The sequence below is a fragment of the Phyllobates terribilis genome, unplaced genomic scaffold, assembly GCF_046119375.1.
Source record: "Phyllobates terribilis strain yellow unplaced genomic scaffold, ASM4611937v1 Scaffold_2__4_contigs__length_985480577, whole genome shotgun sequence".
NCBI classification, from domain to species: Eukaryota; Metazoa; Chordata; class Amphibia; order Anura; family Dendrobatidae; genus Phyllobates; species Phyllobates terribilis.
The window spans coordinates 749,074,062-749,094,192 of NW_027362762.1; the positions used below are offsets into that span (position 1 = coordinate 749,074,062).

At 41.1% G+C, this 20,131-nt stretch overlaps 1 protein-coding gene across 13 annotated transcripts in view; it reads left to right on the top strand.

Moving 5' to 3' along the window:
* Window positions 1-20,131, top strand: part of CASK (calcium/calmodulin dependent serine protein kinase) — a 350,915-nt gene that overhangs the window by 313,217 nt on the left and 17,567 nt on the right. For all 13 annotated transcript variants that reach the window (XM_073667250.1, XM_073667249.1, XM_073667257.1 and 10 more), the window contains one exon: window positions 4,147-4,262. In XM_073667250.1, coding sequence (XP_073523351.1) covers window positions 4,147-4,262 — 116 coding nt within the window. The remainder of the gene's footprint in view (window positions 1-4,146; window positions 4,263-20,131) is intronic.

A 20,131-nucleotide genomic window follows, 5' to 3' on the forward strand; every position in this document is an offset into this window, starting at 1 on the left:
TCATACATTATAAAGATGAGATGCCCAATGAACGTTAATTATCTTTATAACATTTGTAATTCCGTGTGACAGGAGCTGCTCCTTCCTCCTGTTTGGGACATTACATTACACACCAGTGTTCAGCTTCCCCCTGTAACAGCCTGAGAAGAGAGGAAATGGCCATGCCCCCTGTTCTCTGCAGAGAAACAGCGGTTATCAGGAGACTGGCTGATAGTAACAGCAGCTCCCTGCTAGTAGCCCTGCACTGAAGGAGACATTATCAGGGGGCTGGCTGCTACCAGAAGCCCGGCAAGGGGGGGGGGGCAGGGCACGCCCCCTCACCTCGACTGCAAACAGGGAGTCCTTATCAAGGGGCTGGTGTGACAGGAGCTGCTCTTCACTGCACTGCTCACTCATCCGTCTGGGACATTACAGCAGTGTGCAGCGCCATGCTGTTACGATCAGCCAGTCTCCTGATACTTATCTGCAGAGAAATAACAGGAGGCGTGGTCAGACACCCTCCTCTCAGGCTGGCTGTTACTCACAAAGGAGAGCTGCATACTGATGTGTGATGTAATGTCCCAGGCAGGAGTGGGGAGCAGTGAGGAGCCGCTCCTGTCGCACAGGATTACAAATGTTCTAAAGATAATACAAGTCCACTGAGCATCTCCTCTTTATAGTTTGAGAGCAAGAACAATACAAAAATGTATCTCCCCAGAGTACGCCTTTTAATGATTTTACAGGACTGATAAGGGGTCAGGAGCTGATGGTAAGGGGGCTGGGAACCCATGAGTTAATAGATCAACCTGGACTGAGAGACTATTGTGCTTCAGGCTCTAATGGTCAATTTGCTTGGAAACCAGCAGTACACTATGTAAGATGAAGGCTCACAGCAAGAAAATGACAGCAGATGAAGCCAGTGAATTTCAAACTTGTTTGTTTTTATGCTGTTAAACTAAAGAAATTTAATAAAATGAATTCTATCAATTCTGAAAGTGAACCTTTCAACAGTTTGAACAAGTTAAACTGGCCATATCATGGAATAGGGACTGCAGAGCCGAATAAAATGTAAATTATTTTTTTAGAGCTTTGTCTCATTGCTAACACCTCACAGTACTGAGAGTAGAGTCGGAGCTGTAATCTCTGCTGCACTGCCCCTCCCCCACACTCAGATGATGGCAGATGGAAGCTGAAAATGTTAGTAATTAAACGTTCAACATCTCACATAGGGGAAGGCTTGTTCTAAGTTAACGTGAGGGTGTGTTCTTCTTTCCTGTTTATTGATGCTGGCCTATGATTGGTCAGCCTCATGCAGGAGAAGTAGTACAAGCACCCAGAGAAGAATCTCTACTAATGCCCCCTCTGCCTTCATGTAAATTATAGCCTAAGCCTTCCAAGCTAATATCTCCACAACGAAGAGGAGAAATGTAAAAAATGAACGGTTTCTTTCAGCTCTGCAGCCACTATTCTATGACCAGTTTAACATGCTCACGCTGGCAAAAGGTACTCTTTAAATATTTATTGCATCCATTCACATTCCTGCTTTTAACTTCCCCTTTTCAAGGAAAATTCTAGTCCGCTGAAGTAAGCTGTTTTTATTGCGGTGTTTACGATGCCGTTGTGTGGTAAACATTCATCTGCTGGGGCAGATTTACTTTTATGATGATCTAATTGCTGTATTTCCAGCATCTCCTGGGAAACCGGGTAAAACTAATTTTAAGGCACAAAATATACTGTTTGTCCTTTGAAAGCAGCAAGGTAATGGCATACGTGCAATTTCCATTTAAAGTGCATAGATTGTGAGATAGCAGCTTGTGGGCGGATATTTTGATCATTATTTAACATTGTTTAGCACAGTTAAGCTGATGCGACTACACTATAAATTGTTACATAAATATCCTGGTTCTTCACCACTGAACAGTGCCTTGTATATCGTCTATTAACACGTTAACATTAGTTTTTTTGTAAACTGCTCATTGTCTGCAGCCAGAGGTTTAAAGAGAATCTGTCAGCAGGTTTTTGCTACCTCATCTGTGAGCAGCCTGATGTAGGCAAAGAGAAGCTGAATCCAACCATGTATTACTACTTTTACTGGGTGTAGCCTTTCTGACACAATCTGCGTTTTTAGATTTGAGCAATGAAGCAGAGCGGAGAAAGCTAACGCCGCCCACACCAGGCTCTGTGTTTTACAATGTCCATAGAAAGTGAGCTGCCTATCACAGGAGGGGGCGTGTCAGACCAGGGCTCATGTAACCAGCAAGTTACAGCAATGATAATCTACTGGTGCTAAAACAATCATTGTAAGCGAACAAAACCAAGCTTGAAAAGAGGCATGCTGCCTTCAGATTACGTAGCAAAACCCTTCTGACAATTACCTTCAAGTATTTTTTTTTTTTACATAGATATGATCTGTAGAGAAAACATCTAAAAATGGCAAATTCTGAGCAATTGTATTGCAGTATTCATTCTAGGTTAAAAATGCAGCATGGTACCTGCTCAAGTTTTTCCAATCGTCCATTCCAACTTTTAGGCTGTATTTTGTGTAGGTTTAATGCAAGGCTTTCTAAACTGAAATCCACAACATTGCTGCCTCAGATTTGTGCAAATTTTTACCACTTACTCATGTATTTTTATGTGCATTTTTGATGCAGAAAAGAAACAAAATAATTCCCGATCAGTTTAACCTGCGGATTAAGGTTCCCACTGAAATTAAGGGGTATAGTGTACAACTAAAAGACGCACTTCTGCCACAGAAATGGACACGTGAATCTAAAAAGAACATATTATGCCACCCAAACACTATTATCATGCAGATATAATTTACTATTCAGGTTAATAGTGTTACAATGCTATCCGTCAGACTTTCTGAAAGTGCGGCTACTGGGAGAACATGAACTTTATTCCTCCCTGGAGCCTCCAGTGTTCATTTCCGGTGTGCCCGAAGTGGCAGTACAGTGTGCGGCGTCTGTAAGCATGCCATGGGACAATCACAGCTCACTCTCTCTGCACATATAGTCCCATCATGCAAAAAGTATTGCATCCAACCAATAGAAATTTTTGATTCCTTGTCAGGCTTGGACTGCCCACAGGAGAATCCTCTGGTGGGCCCCTGTACAAGAGTTGGCCACCACCATCTTATATGAACAGTACTTGGCACAATATACGTGAATCACTAAGTACAGACAAAGGCAGCATATTATTCATTCAACAATCTACCCAGTGCATTGGTATACAAGTTTGTGATTGATTATAATGTCACATTTGCATGTAGCTGAAAAGTGGGGTCCTGGAGTTGGTTACTGGTGGCCCTTGGAACCCCAGTCCGACACTATCCTTGTGATACTATATTCATGGTCATGGTTAGTCATCTGTATCTTGTACATTACAGTGTACTTTAAAATTATTTGAAAATGTGGATTAGATGTGAAGAATAAATGACTGTATTGAAGGGGTTTTCACCCATATAAATATTCAGGTTAGGTAAAATGTAACAACATTTTAATTGGAATGACTTAAAAAGGTTGCTCAAGTCTAGATATTGTTACATACTTGTTTTGTCGTCCCCTGTTTTTTTGTTTGTTTTTCTCCCTATTGTCTTGGAATGTCAAGCTAGCTGAATGGGTTGTCCAAGAAATACAATCAACAAATTAATGTTTATATCACACTGACTTTTTTTATGTATAATGTAATTTTTTTCCCAGACAATGCCTTTCATGGTGTTCACTGCATGTGGTCACACAGATTTGGTATCTTTTGATTTCTGCTATATGGCCGCCACTAGGAGTGGATTATTTTACCAGCACTAGACACTAAATGGATGTTCAGAGAAGAAGTCAAAACACCAGGGAGCGCCATAGCGAGTAACAAAAGCCTCTATAGATCTCCAATTGAAAATCTGTTATGTTTTGTATGAACTAACAGAAGTAAATTAAATTAATCATGGGACAACATTTTTACCTTGCTGTGTATGGCCAAGTCTGTTAAAATGTATTTACATTCTTGTGATTAAGTAGAAATTGTATTTTTTATAATAATTTTGACACTGGGAAAAATAAATGCTATAACATTGTCTATGCATGGTTGTGTTAAGACACATTATTGATTATATGACTAGGGATGCTGCTTTTATTTTTGCTTGGGAATAATGTGTTATGTTGCCATGTTTAGGCGTGTTGCCTGCATTGCTATGGAAAAGACCAAGCAGGAGCAGCAGGCCAGCTGTACTTGGTTTGGCAAGAAAAAAAAGCAGTATAAAGACAAGTATCTGGCAAAGCACAATGCAGGTATGAAATGTCAGCACAAAGTATTTACCGTGTAGAGTACAAAATGTCCATCAACAGTCATAATATTCTAGGTGACTGCTGATCTGAAGCCAAGGGGGTGTTCTCTTTGATTTGTTATACAGAGTAAGGCCTCAATCAAACCTACATTTTCTTTGTGTGCTTGAAAAGCTGATCAATTTTCGTCAATAGGGTAGATAAGATTTTCATCCGTTTGGTCAGTGTACCCATTCTTACCATCAGTGTTTTTATCAGGGGTTTTATTTTTTATGCAAAAAAAAAAATTGATGTAGGTTTCCTAGCTTCTTCTATGATATAATAAGTGAACATCGGACAGCACAATGATGGCATTGAAGTGATAATTTTTTTATGGTCCCATAGGTGTGCATAGGTAAGTTTTTGTTTCAGGAAAATGTTCACGATTTTTTTTTTTTTTTTCGTGGAAATGTGAACAGCCCCATAGACTATAAATGATATGGTTACATAGTTTGTAAAGCCGAATAAAGACTTGCGTCCATCAAGTTCGACCTGTTAGTTCTGTAATTGCTAAAGTTGATCCAGAGGAGGGCAAAAACCCCAAATGATTTAGCCAATCTTCACCTGAGGAAAAATTCCCTCCCGACTCTGAAACCAGCAGTCAGAATAAATCCCTGTATCAACCTACTATTTTATTCTATTTTTAAGTATATGCAGAAATCTGCCTGGTATCTAGAAAAGCATCCAGTCCCCGCTTGAACTGGTTTAGTGAATCCGACGTTACCGTCTCCTCACTCAGTGAATTCCATATTCTCACTGCTCTTACCGTAAAGAACCCCTTCCTATGCTGGTGCTGAAACCTTTTCTCTTCCAGTCTTAGTGAATGCCCTCTTGTTACCGTAATATCCCTCCTTTTGAACAAATCCCGGGCAAGGTCTCTATACTGTCCCCTAACATATTTGTACACATTTATTATGTCCCCCCTCAACCTTCTCTTTTCCAGGCTGAATAGTCCTAGTTTTGCCAACCTCTCTGGGTATTGCAGTCCCTCCATTCCCCTTATTAATTTTGTTGCCCTCCTTTGTACCTTTTCAAGCTCATTTATATCCTTTCTATATATTGGGGCCCATAACTGAGCACAGCATTCCAAGTGTGGTCTGACCAGTGCTTTGTACAGTGGAAGAACAATGTTCTCATCCTTTGCAGCTATACCTCTTCTGATACATCCCATTACCCTGTTTGCCCTTACAGCAGCGGCCTGACTTTGGGCACTCCAATTTAGTTTGCTATCAATCAAGATGCCCAAGTCCTTCTCCATCTCTGAATTCCCCAATGATTTCCCATTCAGTGAGTACTGGTGACTTCCATTTTTCCTTCCCATATGTATGACCTTACATTTCTCCTCGTTAAACCTCATTTGCCATTTAATGCTCCACCTACCCAGCTTATCCAAATCCCTCTGTAGGTCTGCACTGTCCTCTTTTGTATTAATTGTTTTACATAACTTTGTGTCATCTGCAAATATTGATATTTTACTATTTATCCCGTTCACTATGTCGTTAATAAAGATATTAAATAACATTGGGCCTAGTACAGACTCCTGTGGTACCCCACTAGTGACGCTTACCCAATCTGAGTATATTCCATTTATAACCACCCTCTGCCTTCTATCCTTTAGCCAGTTAGCTACCCACTTGCAGACATTTTCCCCCAGCCCCATCATTCTCATTTTGTATACCAACCTATTATGTGGCACGCTATCGAACGCTTTTGAGAAGTCGAGATACACGACATCCACTGGTTCCCCCTGATCTACTCGAGAGCTAACCTCCTCGTAGAAGTCAATCAGGTTTGTTTGGCAGGAGCGATTCCTCATGAATCCATGTTGGTTCGGGGTTAATAGATTATTAGCATGAAGATGCTCCATGATTGCCTCATTAATAAAGCCTTCAAAAATTTTGCCCACAACGGACGTCAGACTCACCGGCCGATAGTTTCCGGCATCACTTTTCGCTCCCTTTTTGAATATTGGCACTACATTCGCCTGTCGCCAATCAAGTGGTACAGACCCAGTCTCAACAGAGTCCTTAAATATAAGATATAACGGTCTGTCTATCACATTACTTAGTTCCCTTAGTACCCGTGGGTGTATGCCATCAGGTCCTGGTGATTTGTTTATTTTAATGTTACTGAGGCGTTTCTGTACCTCAACTTGGGTTAGATTAGTCATACTTAGTGGAGGATTAAGTTTGTCACTTCTCATTTCGCCTGTTAGTTCTTTTTCCTTTGTGAAAGTTGACGAAAAAAATGTATTTAATAGATTAGCTTTTTCCTCATCTTTCTCTATGATTTTGCCTTCCTCACTTTTTATCGGTCCAATATTATCCGATTTAATCCTTTTACTATTTATATACGTAAAGAACAGTTTGGGATTTGATCTACTTTCCCTAGCAATACGTCTCTCTGTTTCCTCCTTCGCTATTTTTATTTGTTTTTTACAGGTTCTTGTTTTTTCCTTGTAACACATTAGTGCTTCCTTACTGTTTTCCTGTTTTAATCTCTTGAATGCCTCTTTTTTGCTATTTAACGCCCCTTTTACGTTCTTATTCAACCATATTGGTTTCCTCTTATTTCTGGCCCTTTTATTCCCATACGGTATATACCTCTCGCACTGAGTATTCAGAATTCTTTTGAAGGTTTCACATTTACTATTCGTATTCCTTTGATTAAGTACTTTGTCCCAGTCAATAAGTTGAAGGCTTTCTTTCAGCTGATCAAACTTCGCCCTCCTAAAGTTTAATGTTTTAGTTGTTCCCTTATTGATAACCCTACTGAAGGGCATTTTGAAGTCGATAATATTATGGTCGCTATTACCTAGGTGCCCCCCTATCTGTACCTCAGTTATTCTATCAGGCCTATTAGTCAATATGAAGTCCAACACGGCCTTCCCTCTCGTTGGTTCCTGCACTAGTTGGGAGAGATAATTATCCTTGATATTTGTCAAGAACCTTTTTCCTTTCTGCGATCTACAGGTTTCTGTTTCCCAGTCAATATCCGGGTAGTTGAAGTCCCCCATTACAATCACCTCATTATGTTTTGCTACTTTGTCTATTTGTCCTAATAGCAGTTTCTCATTCTCCTCTGTTATATTGGGTGGCTTATAGCAGACCCCCAGTAATATTTTATTATTATTTTTTGCCCCCTCTATCTCTACCCACATGGACTCGACCCCGTCTTCTCCCTCTCCTATATCTTCCCTTAGTCTGCGCTTTAGACGTGACTTTACATATAAGCAGACTCCTCCGCCCTTCCCCTGTTTCCGGTTCCTTCTAAATAAACTATAATCTGTTAAATTTACCGCCAAGTCTCTGTTATACCTACGATGTCATACCTCTCCTCCGATATAAGCGCCCGCAGCTCATCCGCCTTATTGGTCAGGCTTCTTGCGTTGGTCACTATGCAAGATAAAACTTTGGGGTTATTTAGCATCCTATTCTTCTCTAACGATCTAACTGTACTATCCCCACCCCCCTCTCCACCCTCATTATATTCACTTCTCCCCTTCCCCCTTGCTTGCCTCACATCCCACCAATTTCCTTGGTTTCCCCCCCCCCCCCCGTCTCTAGTTTAAAAACTCCTCCAACCTATTAGCCATCTTCTTCCCCAGCACCGGTGCAGCCCGTCCCTACGGTAGAGCCTGTAGCCGACAGCGAAGTCGGCCCAGTTCTCCATGAACCCAAACCCTTCTGCCTTGCACCAACTCTTTAGCCACTTATTCACCTCCCTAACCTCCCGTTGGCGCTCCTGTGTGGCTCGCGGGATTGGTAGTATTTCTGAGAAAACTACCTTGGAGGTCCTTGCCCTAAGCTTCCTACCTAGATCCCTGAAATCATTTTTAAGGACCCTCCATCTACCACTCACTTTGTCATTGGTGCCAATGTGGACCATGACCGCTGGGTCTTCGCCAGCCCCACCCAGTAACCTGTCAACCCGATCCGCGATGTGCCGGACTCGAGCGCCAGGGAGGCAGCACACAGTTCGGCGATCCCGGTCTTTGTGACAGATTGCCCTGTCTGTCCCCCTAATAATAGAGTCACCCACTACCAGGACCTGTCTAGCCTGCCCTACACTTCCCCCCTCCCCCTCATTACTGGAGCATACACTCCCCCGGCGGTCAGAGGATCTGTCGTGCTCCAATAATGCCGGTTCTGAACCAGCCTTCCTATACTTCTTCCCTCTATCCCTTCTGTTACCCAGCTCCCTGCCTGTTCAGCCTGCGCTTCCCCACTAAGCTCCACCCCCAGTGTTGACCCATTGAGTGTCTACTCGGTGAGCAGCAAACTCCGTTCCATGTTGTCGATGCTCCTCAGTACCGCTATCTGAGCACTTAGATCCAGGATTTGGGCTTCCAAGTGCACGATATGCTCACATCTCTCGCAGCAGTATGGATCCCTGAGCGGTAGCTCAGGGAATGCATACATTGCGCAAGATGTACACTGCACGGCTCCGGCCAACATGGACGTCATTCTAAATATGGGGATACAGTCAGTATATATGTACAATTACAAAACACAATTATTTATATATAGGTGTATGGACCGGGATCAATTAGTGATGTGCAAGTGTATCGATTAGATATCGGCGCGGGATCAGTTAAGTATGGACGGGGGATCAATTAAGTATCAATTAAGTATGGACGGGGGATCAGCTGAGTGGGTCAGGTGGATTAATTAAGTATGGATGGTGTGTCAATTAACTATGGACTGGGGAAATAATTAATTGTGGACTAGGGAATCAATCAATTAATTATGGACAGGGGGTTTAATTAAATAGGATGGGGGGTAAAGCAAATAAATAGGTATGGACGGTGGGTCAATTAACTAAGGACTGGGGATCAATAAGTATCAATAATATCAATAAATATGGACTGGGGAAATTAATTGTGGTCTGGGGAATCAATTAATTATGGACAGGGGTTAATTAAATATGGTGGGGGATAAGGCAAATAGATAGGGACTGGGGATGAGTAAAAGTGGACAAGGGGAATCTATTAAATAGGACAAGGGGGATCAATCAATTATGGGCTGGGGGGGTCAATCATTTAAATGTGGTCAGGGGGATCACTTTAATATGGACGGGGGGTGGTCGGGGATCAATTAAATGAGGACGGGGGGGTCAATTTAATGTGGTCAGAGGGATCAGTTAAATATGGACGGGGGTGTTCAGGGGAATCAATTTAAATATGGACGGGGGTGATCAATTAAATATGGACGGGGGGGTAATCAATTAAATATGGACTAGGGAATACAATACAATTACAATACAGATACAAATACAATACAGTACAGTACACACTTGGGTTCAGTAGGGCCGCTTATCGCGGCCTCCTGCCCCTCACTCACCTCCTCTAGGGACGCTGCACGCTATCACAGCGCGCTTGTCCCTCCGGTCGCCTCTTACCGGTCCTCCTGGTCACCACCACCTGTCACCCTCCGCTGGCCGGCACTGCACGCTGTCACAGCGCTCTCTTGCGCTCGTCCCTCCGGTCGCCTCCTACTGGTCCTCCCGGTCCGCTCGGTCACCTCCGCCTGGCTCTCCTCCCTTCCCAGGAGCTCTCTCCACACACAGCACAACTCTTGCAGCACACGGCAGGCTCCGCCTCCACCACTTCCTGTCATGTACATGTACTAGCAATAAAAAAAAAAAAAAAAACTAAGTACATGACAAACCTAATGAGTGATTCACCACAGCTTAATTTCAGTTCACAACTGCAAAGCACATTGGGGACTTATAGCATGCTGTATATGAGGGGGTAAAGCTGCTGTCCCTACTTTATATGGGAAAAACCTGGTGAAAGGTTATTTTTTTAAAGAGAAAAATTAAAGAGATTATCTGGGACTAGACAATTTGTGACTGATCAGTATAGAGCCCACTAAACTGTATATGGAGTTTGAGTTCTCCTGCCGCACATTGCTTACATGAGGCAGCCACCATAATATATTTCAGCTGATCGGTGGGGGGTGCCATGTATTGGATCCTGACTGATTTCATATTTATGACCTTTCCACCAATCCCTAGGATAGTTCATCATTGAGATCCCCTGAAATATTCTCCAGAGGTTGCTGAATGCATTGGGTGGAAAATGTCAGTGCCGTACATTGATAGGTCACCCATTGCTCAGTCCAGACAACCTATTTAAAGAGAGATTCCGAACAGCGACATTTATGCCACATCGAGAGGATGTGCCTTGAATGTCTGATGGATGTGGGGTCTACTTCAGTACACTTGTTTGTCTTTTTCCATAGTCCAATAAAAATGTAGAAAACAGGCTGCACACACGGACATCCGCCTCTGCACTCCTTGATGCAGCTACATTCCCCCACATCAGACAATTTTTGGCGTGTCTAAGAGACAGATCGGTGGCACAATACAACTGCCGATCTTTAAACTTTTACTGATCACCTATGGTTTGAATGCCTATTTACACAGGCAGACTAATATAAACAATGCTCTGTGTGATCTGTACTAGATCGCTCAGTTCTCATAGGCTGTCATTGTTCTCAGCAGCGCTAGTCCTGTTTACACAGGATAATGCACCACTGAAAGTGATAATCTTTTAGGCTATGTGCACACGAAGCGATTTTAATGCGTTGTTTGCAGTGTATTTTCGCTGCGAAAACTCAATAAAATCGCTTGGAATAGGCCAGCCATTTACTGCAATGCACATCCGCATGTGCTGTGCACATCATGCGGAGATTTCTGCTGCGAATTCGCATTGCGGTAAAAACCGCAGCAAGACCAGTTCTAATGCGATTTAGCTGCAAAAACGCCGCCATTGACTTGCATTGGATCGCATAAGATCAGCATGACTACATGTAGTCATGCAGATCTTATGCGATTAATGCGCGGATGGTACCAGAGTCTGGAGAAGAGGAGACTCTCCTCCAGACCCGGGTACCATAGTACCTGTAAGTAAAAAAAAAAAAAAAAAATTAAAATAAAAAATAACCTTATACTCTCCTTCTGATGGCCCCCGCTCTGCTCCCAGCGTCGCTGCTGGCTCCGTGGCAGGTACCGGTAATGTAAAAGGACCTTCCATGACGTCAGCGGTCATGTGACAGGTCATGCGACCGCTGACGTTGGCTGTCGCGTGACCGGTCACATGACTGCTGACGTCATGGAAGGTCCTTTTACATTACCGGTACCTGGCAGGGAGCAGACCGAGGCTGCCGGAAAGGTGAGTATAAGGTTATTTTTTACCTTCTAATTCTTTTTTTTTTTTTTCTTTTTTTTTTTTTTTTTACATTATGTTGGTCACACGATATAAATCCATGCCGGTTGCATGGATTTATATTGTGTGACCAACTTTCAAGCACTTTTCCAAGTGATGCTAAATCGCTTGGAAAAGCGCTTAACAAAAGCTTATTCCTGGCAGAAAAAATGCATGTACAATCCACATGTACAATCCGCATGCGTTTTTTCTGCCAGGGAGATGCAGAAACGCTCAAAAAAAAAATCCGGAGCATTTCTGCATCGTGGGCACACAGCCTTATACTGCATAAAAGATTTTGTTATTCATTGCATGATCGGCAGTCTGTTTACACTGCAAGATAATCGTAAAACCAGCGTTTTTAACAGAGCATGTTCACAAGCTTTTTTTTTTTTTTTTTTTTTTTTTTTTAACAAATCTATTCATTTTTAGCATTTTGAGATTATATGGCCTATTACGACTTGAAGACAGTTATTTGTTTAAAGAGAAAAATCATTGATTCCGCATGGAGTCGTCTCACCTCTCCATGTTGCGTTCTAATTTTAAAAGTGCAGTGATTTCTTGCAAATGAATAAAAATGTCGTTCTCCATGAAGCTGCACACCATCACTCAGCCAAAAATCTCTAGTGTCAAATTCTTTTTTTTTTGTGTGTGTTTTGCTATTCCAAGTCTGAGAATCACTTACAGATATTAGCACACCATGTGCCCAGGTTCTCTAGTCTTACACTGCTGGGCAGTGTCATTGAAGCTTATCGATCATGTGATTATATTCACTATTAAATTGCTTATAACTGAGCAAAGCCTATTATTTTCTGTTTATATAGCACATAGCCCCAAATGTTCGCATATAACAGAGAACTCTGTTACATGCATATCCCTGTCAAAATTGATCCTGATATTTGCAAGAACATACTGTCCTGACCAAACTTTCCATAAAAAATCTGCAGAAAGAAGGGATCCATGGCTCTTCACTGCAGTAGTGAACCCAATGTGCCCCTTGTTTATGCATCTGTTAGTGCATGGTCCTAGTCTCATAAATGAAGCGGAGCAGTTCTACCAGTCACTTGGATCGGCTTTGTATTGAAAACTGCTCGGAAGTGGGTCTGACCCCTGTTCATCACACATTTATGGCCCATTCTAAGGAGAAACTACTTTAATGTCTACATTACTGTGCAAATTAGTTTGGTTATTCACATAATGCCAACTTTCAGTTTTTGTCTTTCTGATATTCAAGATTTTTTTTTAGCATTTCCTTGCCTCAAATGTATTTGTGTTACTGGAATGTTTTCTATGAATATTGATCAAGCTACAATAATATTCCCTAGACATAGAGCAGCTTCAATGCATCAAGCAGTTATGTGCGGCCAGAATATTACAGCTAGAAACAAGTGTCATGTGTCTAGTCGAGCGCAGAAGGAACGCACTGGACATAGTGAGTCCGGTGTCGGCGCGCTCCTCCATCTATCCCTGCAGTGACCAGGTATACACAGCAGCTTATAGGTAAAGGATGGAGGGCTTATGATTATCCCGGACTCAAACTGTGTATTTTTTTCACTGCTTCCCATAGCCAAATGGCACAACATTTTTTTTATTTTTTTTTTGTAGCATTTTAGCTACTGGGAACACAGATCCTTAGCTGGAATATGTAGCAACATATTAAGCTGACAGAACTGATTTAATGTGATGGAGATTGGATCATCTAATCTTTTATTTTCATTTTAAAGGTCATTTAGATTAAGTGCCCATGATTGGCATTTGGGGCGTATTTTCCACAGTGTATTCGCATTGCGCAAATATGCATTTTATTTGCAAATTTTTCCCAGAGACCTTAAAGAATTTGTCCACTACTTTTCCATTGATGCCCTAGCCTTAGAATAGAGCCTCAATGTTTGATCTGCCGTGGTCTGGCACCCCCGCCAATCAGCTGTTATCGGTGCCAGCGGCGGCCGGAAGTGCTTACCTGCGGAGCTTGGCTGTCTAGCTGTAGTGGCCGCCGCGGGGTACTACACATCCACCTCCCATTGAATTGAATAGGAGGCAGATGTGCAGGAAAAAGCACTGGCCACTACTGCTAGACTGCTAAGCTCCGCAGGTAAGCACTTCCAGCCGCCGCTGGCACCGATAACAGCTGATCGGCTGGACCCCGGATGATCAAACATTGATGCCCTATTCGAAGGCTAGGGCATCGATGAAAAAGTAGTGGACATCTTTAAGTGAGATAAGGAAAACCCGGAGGTAAAAATACATGAGGGGTTGTTGTTGTTTTCTGTTTTTTGTGGGTTTTTTTCAAGAGAATGCATGTAATACCCACATGACATGTATCAATAGTTTTTTGAAAGTTAAGTGTTAGCATGTCTCCAAAAAAAGCAGTTTTATGTAAAACATGACATACCAAATCAAGCAGCTACAGAAAAAAACATAGTAAAAATAGTAAAACACACAAACTCAATGAAAAATGCAAGTAAATTAATTTGGCTAATTGGTGCCAAAAATCTGCAACGTAACAAATACTCTTCATGGGAACATAGCCATAAAGAAGACCTTTCACAAAATGTTTCATGTTTTGAACTGGAGGCACCATGTAATTGTGAGGGGAATAAAACATTTTTGTGGTGTTTTTAATTTTGCCTCTCCATTGCGGAGATATTATCAAAGTATTTGGCACCTAATGAGTTAACTTAAGTCCAAGTGGATGTGTACATCTACCTGATGACACCCACTTGGACTTAGCAAAATTTAACTCATTATGTGCCAATACTTTGAATGCTTATTATCTCTGCAATGGAGAAGCAAAATTTCATGAAAAAAAAGTAAGTTTGCAGACAAAGAAAAAACGATATATGCAGTATATAGAAAACGAACATGTGAACATGCCCATAGACTATACTGTGTGTGATCCAGTCTTGTCAAAACAAGAATAGAACAGGTAAATGAAAAACGGGATATCTGAATTAGGTGGTTGCTCCAGTATCATATCCTTGCACTGGAGGGCTGCTTTCAAGTTGGGTTTAGAGAATTTACCAAACTGTGTCAGGATTTACACCTCCTCTCCCCCTGATTAAATGTCCTAAATGTATGTTTTATCTGTATCACTGATGCCACTAACAGGAGAGACTTGTGTCCCTGCTTTGTCAGGGGCTGAAATGTACTGTTCATCACTTTCACCCTGTCAGAGCTTATTGGACCATTGTGCTTAAAGGGGTTGTCTAGTCTAAATAAACTCCTAGCCTGGGCATGGATGGGGTGTTAGGCCAGACATCTCTTTAACCCTAAATATTTAGGCATGGGTGCAGTTATGCTTTAAAAGTAACCATTTTATAAATTGCAGCAAGTGAAATAAAACCTGTACAGTTACATGTTTTAGATAAGGATCTAAAAATGTAATGTGAGATTAACAGAAAGTGTTTTGTTTGTTTTATCTGCTTTGCGTCTATAATTTTATTGTGTGCATATTAGAAAATGTTTCATTAATATATTGCAAGCCATATCTGACCCCTGTGCATTTTTCATGCCGTCTTTCTCCCAATGGCCTCTGTGCATGTAAGTAACCTGTCAAGTGATGATGCCTGCTTATTGTTTTTCGTTTTAATGTATGACTTTCAATAATTGTATTCCTCAGCTTTTAACACGGAGTATAAATCCCTGTGCTCTCAGTATTACATGGTTACACCTCTTCTTTTGTTTCTTTAGCATTATACTTTGCTGCATATGTTCCCATTGTCATGTTTCTTGTATGTGTTCTGTGTTGCCATTTAGGGAGCTAGAATTCAGTATTTAATCTTTGTGCAATGTGTGTAGAAAAAGTAGTAAGAAAATATTAATGCTATACATGCACTTGTGTTATACAACCTTCAGGCCTATTATGTTAGGTGTAACCACCCTTTTAACATGGAAAAAAAAAAAGGTTTGAGGACCTCCGTTTTGGAGATATTTGCAGATTACACCTCTGGGACCCCCATCTTTCAGACATGTATGGGATATTCTGTGGACATTCTCATTAGACAAGAGGGCAGCAGCATTCTAGGTGCCATCCTTCCATGGTTTCTACAGATGTTCTTCGCTTAAAAGACGCAGGGTTCCGTCATAGGATATAATCGGTCGATCATGTGAGGAAAGGTAAAGGTAGTTGGTGGGGTTCACAGTGGCACAGTGATCACACGGCTAGTCGTATGGTCAACGTTGTGCACTTCCAGCTATACCGATCCTGGGAGTTTATATAAGAAGGTAAATAGACTATGGCCAGGTCCGTATCTCCATTCTGTGTTCTTAAACCGCACTGTCCCTTATTTAGTATCTACATAAAATAACATCACGATTTTGGTATAAGTGCAGTTACCCAGTGAAATGCTCTTTATTTAATATAACTGGGATTTAACGGCATTGCTATAGCAGCTTTTATTATACATGTAACATATTCTGGTTAGAACATGAACACTGCCTAGTCTTTTTAGTCCCTGCATGTTCTATATTTTATGCACTACTGACTGTGCAATGTAATTATAGTAAATAGCAGGCCTGTGCTCAGCACAAAGGCATTAATTTGTGTTTGTAATGCATTAACCACCATTCAAAGTCGTAAAACCAAGCATGAGTTTCATTAAAGACAATGGTGCTTGAAAACGGCAATGGTGCACAGAAAATTTGTATAAAGGCTGCATTAGTTTTAATCACAAACTGTATTTCGATGTGGCATACAAATGTTGCCCATTCTTGGTTAATAGTGCCTTTTAGGTTTGTCGAATAGTAAATAATTAAATTTGCCATAGAGATTCATTAGCTTTCATGACAAAGGTCTCATCTTCCATTGTTTTATAATAAACAGCTAACCAAATCGTGAAATCTGACAAATGTTACAGTATGAGAAACCCATAAATCCTTTTAATTGATCTGAGAAGAAAAGTCATTTGTCGTTGTGAGACTGCCGAATCATGACGAAGTGCCAAGCACACATGTTTACGATTCTCCTGTATGCCCTGTGCGAATAGGCCTTCACATGACCACATATATATGCAATCTACATATTTGCAGTCGCTTGCCAACTATTCTCAGCCACATCTCGCAATGGTGGGATGAGAAGCGTGGCTTAGGCTCCAGTCTTCACGTGGCCTCAAGTATACAAATTGCGTACTTGAGGTCACTTGATCGCTGTAACAGACAAGCAGAGCCATATCCTACAGATGTGTGCACTACATTACACATTACATTACATTGTAGACTGATAGAAACCTAGCTCCACCACTTGCTAAAGACTTCATTAGGGGTGGACAACCCCTTTAAAGTGTCACTGCACCTTTGCTGTTATTCTGGGTGTGGAGAAAAGCTCAATGGGCAATACATTTGCAGGAACAACCTTCTAATAACCAAGAAGACTTGTTCACGAGCAGCTGCTTCAGCATGCCCAGTGTAAGGCAAAGGTGGAAGAGCTATTTTAATTTGCATTTTATGCTGACACTAATATTTGTAAGGTATTTAAATGGGTTGTCCACATTGAGAATTTTTAGTACTTAAGAGGGGAGGGAGTGAGTGGCCTAAACAATCACCCCATACTCCTATTCTAACATTTCTTGTGTCCCTCCCTGGTCTCTACTTCCTGATACCTCTCGATATGCAGTAGATGACTACTGACCGAAGCAGCGACCTGCCCCAGCCAGTGATGGACTGAGAACTGGAGACCAGTAAGGGCCTGAGGAAGCATCTGACTGGGAGAGTCTAACGGAGTCGATAGGCAATAATTGTAAATAGCAGCAGTCTTTCACGGATAATAGCGGTTAACTATTATTCACCAAACACCTAGTGGAGGGTCTGTTGGCATGAAATGAATACAGTCCACTCTTTAGGCTGTTTTCCCACACTGCGACAAAACGGCATCGCTTTGCTGCACTTTTCCAAATTTCCTACAAAAATGTTGCAGTTCTATCACTATTGAGACAAAAAAAAACATTTTGAACGCAGCTTTATTCCAGTTATTGTACAATTTCCTCATTTGTTCCGGTTAGCTGACTAGTTCACAGGGAACCTGTCGCGTTGTACATGCAGTCTGATCTGTAGACATCCAGGTATAGAGAAGGAGAAGCTAACAAAATTATATAAAGGTTTGTTGGAAAAGATTCCGTATAACTTGTATTTTCTTCATTGAAATCCCTGGTGTTTGTAAATGCAATGGGAGGTCCTAATTAGTGATTAACAGTCTTTCCTGTATGCCTGACAGCTGTCTCTGCTTTCACAATCTGAGTAGGACCGACCACCAGACTGACCACCAGACTCATAACCCTACAAACACCACGTATTTCTATTAATAAATTGCAAGTTTTAATGAAGATTTTCCCACAAAAATGTTTCTGATCAGCTCCTCCTGCCCTATAGCATCCTGCTGCAGATCAGGTACCATGGTCAACATGACAGGTCCCTTTAAAATTAAATAGAAATTCTGCAGTCAGTTTAACAAGTGATCTGCATATCAGTTTGGTTTTAGCTGCACTGGGGTCTCTCCGGGTGAGGGCCTGGGGGTGAAGGTATATTACTACTTTCTGGTTCTTTGAATAATACTAATAAGGCCATCTTCTAGGCATAGCACAGTTCACACATTTTTGCCTTGACTGAGTCTTTTTAAAGTGACTTGAAGGTGTTTCTCCACTTTACCTACTTCAAACAAAAAGGAGTACTCTTTTTCTCTTATTGTGACAAAGGCACCTTGTTTAAACAGATTAAACTGCTTAGCAGCTAAATCCTCAATGCTGATGGTCTTCATTTGTGCACATTATATTCTATGGTGTGTTATGCAGCTGAGCGAAATATAATATTGAGAAGTGTTGCAGTTTTATATTCACTTTTCCTCTGTAGTTTGTTATGCACCATATGTAGTATTTCTTTTTTTTATTGTAGAACAGTGTTTTATGTAAGTAAATAAGGAACATTCTCCTTACATGAATAATTTGAATTAATGTCACTTATATAAAGTATAAGAGTTTTAAAAACTCACATGCTAATTTAAATACATCTCAAAAATTTACTGTTCTACAAAGAAACATCCTTTAAATAGCATGATTTTGGGGTTGTTTTTTTGTGTATTTTTGCAAGAATCATGGCATGTGAAAAAATCAAAATGGTGTACACCATTTAAAAGCATGTCAAAATAGTATCTGCTTGCTTTATACACTAGTAGTTTTGAAATGTGTATATATAGTTTCCATCACAATATACCACGCTGTCCATTAAAGGCCTGTTCACGCCATGCTTTACTGCATGGACAAAGTGCAATGTGAGAGCATCGTGTGAACATGCCCTAAAGCAGTTTTAATTTTTTATTACACAAAGCCAATTAGCAATTGATGAAAAAATTTTGCGGTTTTGAAGACCTTTTTTTTTTTTCTTTTCCGCAGTCCTTCTGTATGTGGCTAGCAATGTGAGCAGTGGATGCGTTCTGCCTGGCGTGGTTGATTTTTTAACATTTCCAATTTTATTTGCGCTTTTTAAGAGAGGAAAAAAAATGTAAACACATTATCCAGCTAGAAAAAAAATAATTGTAATGTTTGCAAATAAAACCTACTAATCTTTTAATGAAGAAAGCTGACTACGCCTTAAGATATCAGCGCCAGATCTAGCACTGATACCTTTGACGCTGGAGAGAGTATCCAGTGTTTGACCCCTTATTCTCGGTGTATGACTGAGAATGGGGCAGACTTGGCGAATGAAGTGAGGCAGTTAGCCAGCCCCCTTCACTGACTGCACTGTACAGGTGTCCACACAGGATAGAGCTTTGTGTTGATATGTGGCCAATGCAGTTTGTGAAGCAATGCCAGGGGGTGGAGGCATCTGAGGTCTCCAGATTTCTATATTTGTACTTCACACACATTTTAAGGTAACTTTTTATAAGCAGGACTACCCCTTTAGATGCACCTTTTTCTAAAATGTGTTCATCCTTGTAATAAAAAGTGGTCTTCTCAATTGAGATCTTCTCAAGAAACTACACACACATTGGATATACTATGAGGGAATTAAAGGGGCCATCTTCAGAAAATGACCTATTGTTTAAATCAGGTATTTTGTCTTGCATGTATTTTTAAATAATTTTAACAATGATTTTTTTTTCATATCAAAATCATTATTACAAAACATATTGCATTAATACCCTTGCGATTTTCACACTGGAGTTTTAGTTTGACTCGTACGTGCTGTTTTCTGAAACAAAGTATATTAGCCTCCATGTACTTACTGACTCTAGCTTTTTGTATTGCAGCTCTCAATGAGGCTGTGCAAAGGTCATTGGGAGGAGAGCAGAGTCAACTGCGTATAGAGGTGTTACCTGTCTCTGTAACCCTGTCTGATAGGAAACTGTTGAAATGACATGAGTCTTAAAGCACTCAAATCTTAATTTTTTATTTTTTTTAATCAAATCTGTGTATATGCATGTAATATAGTATGAGTGTATTAATATACTCTCCTACCGCCTCTCTCTCCGGGATCCAGCGCCGTTCTGCTCTGCTTCTGAATGGTATCACTAGCTGTCTCGCCTTGTGTGAGCCAGAAGTCTCTAACAGTGAAAGCCTATGGAGTCTCCTTCTCGCCCTCTATAGGCTTGCATTGTAAAAGCCACTTCCAGGTCACGCAGAGCGCAGCGTGACCCAGC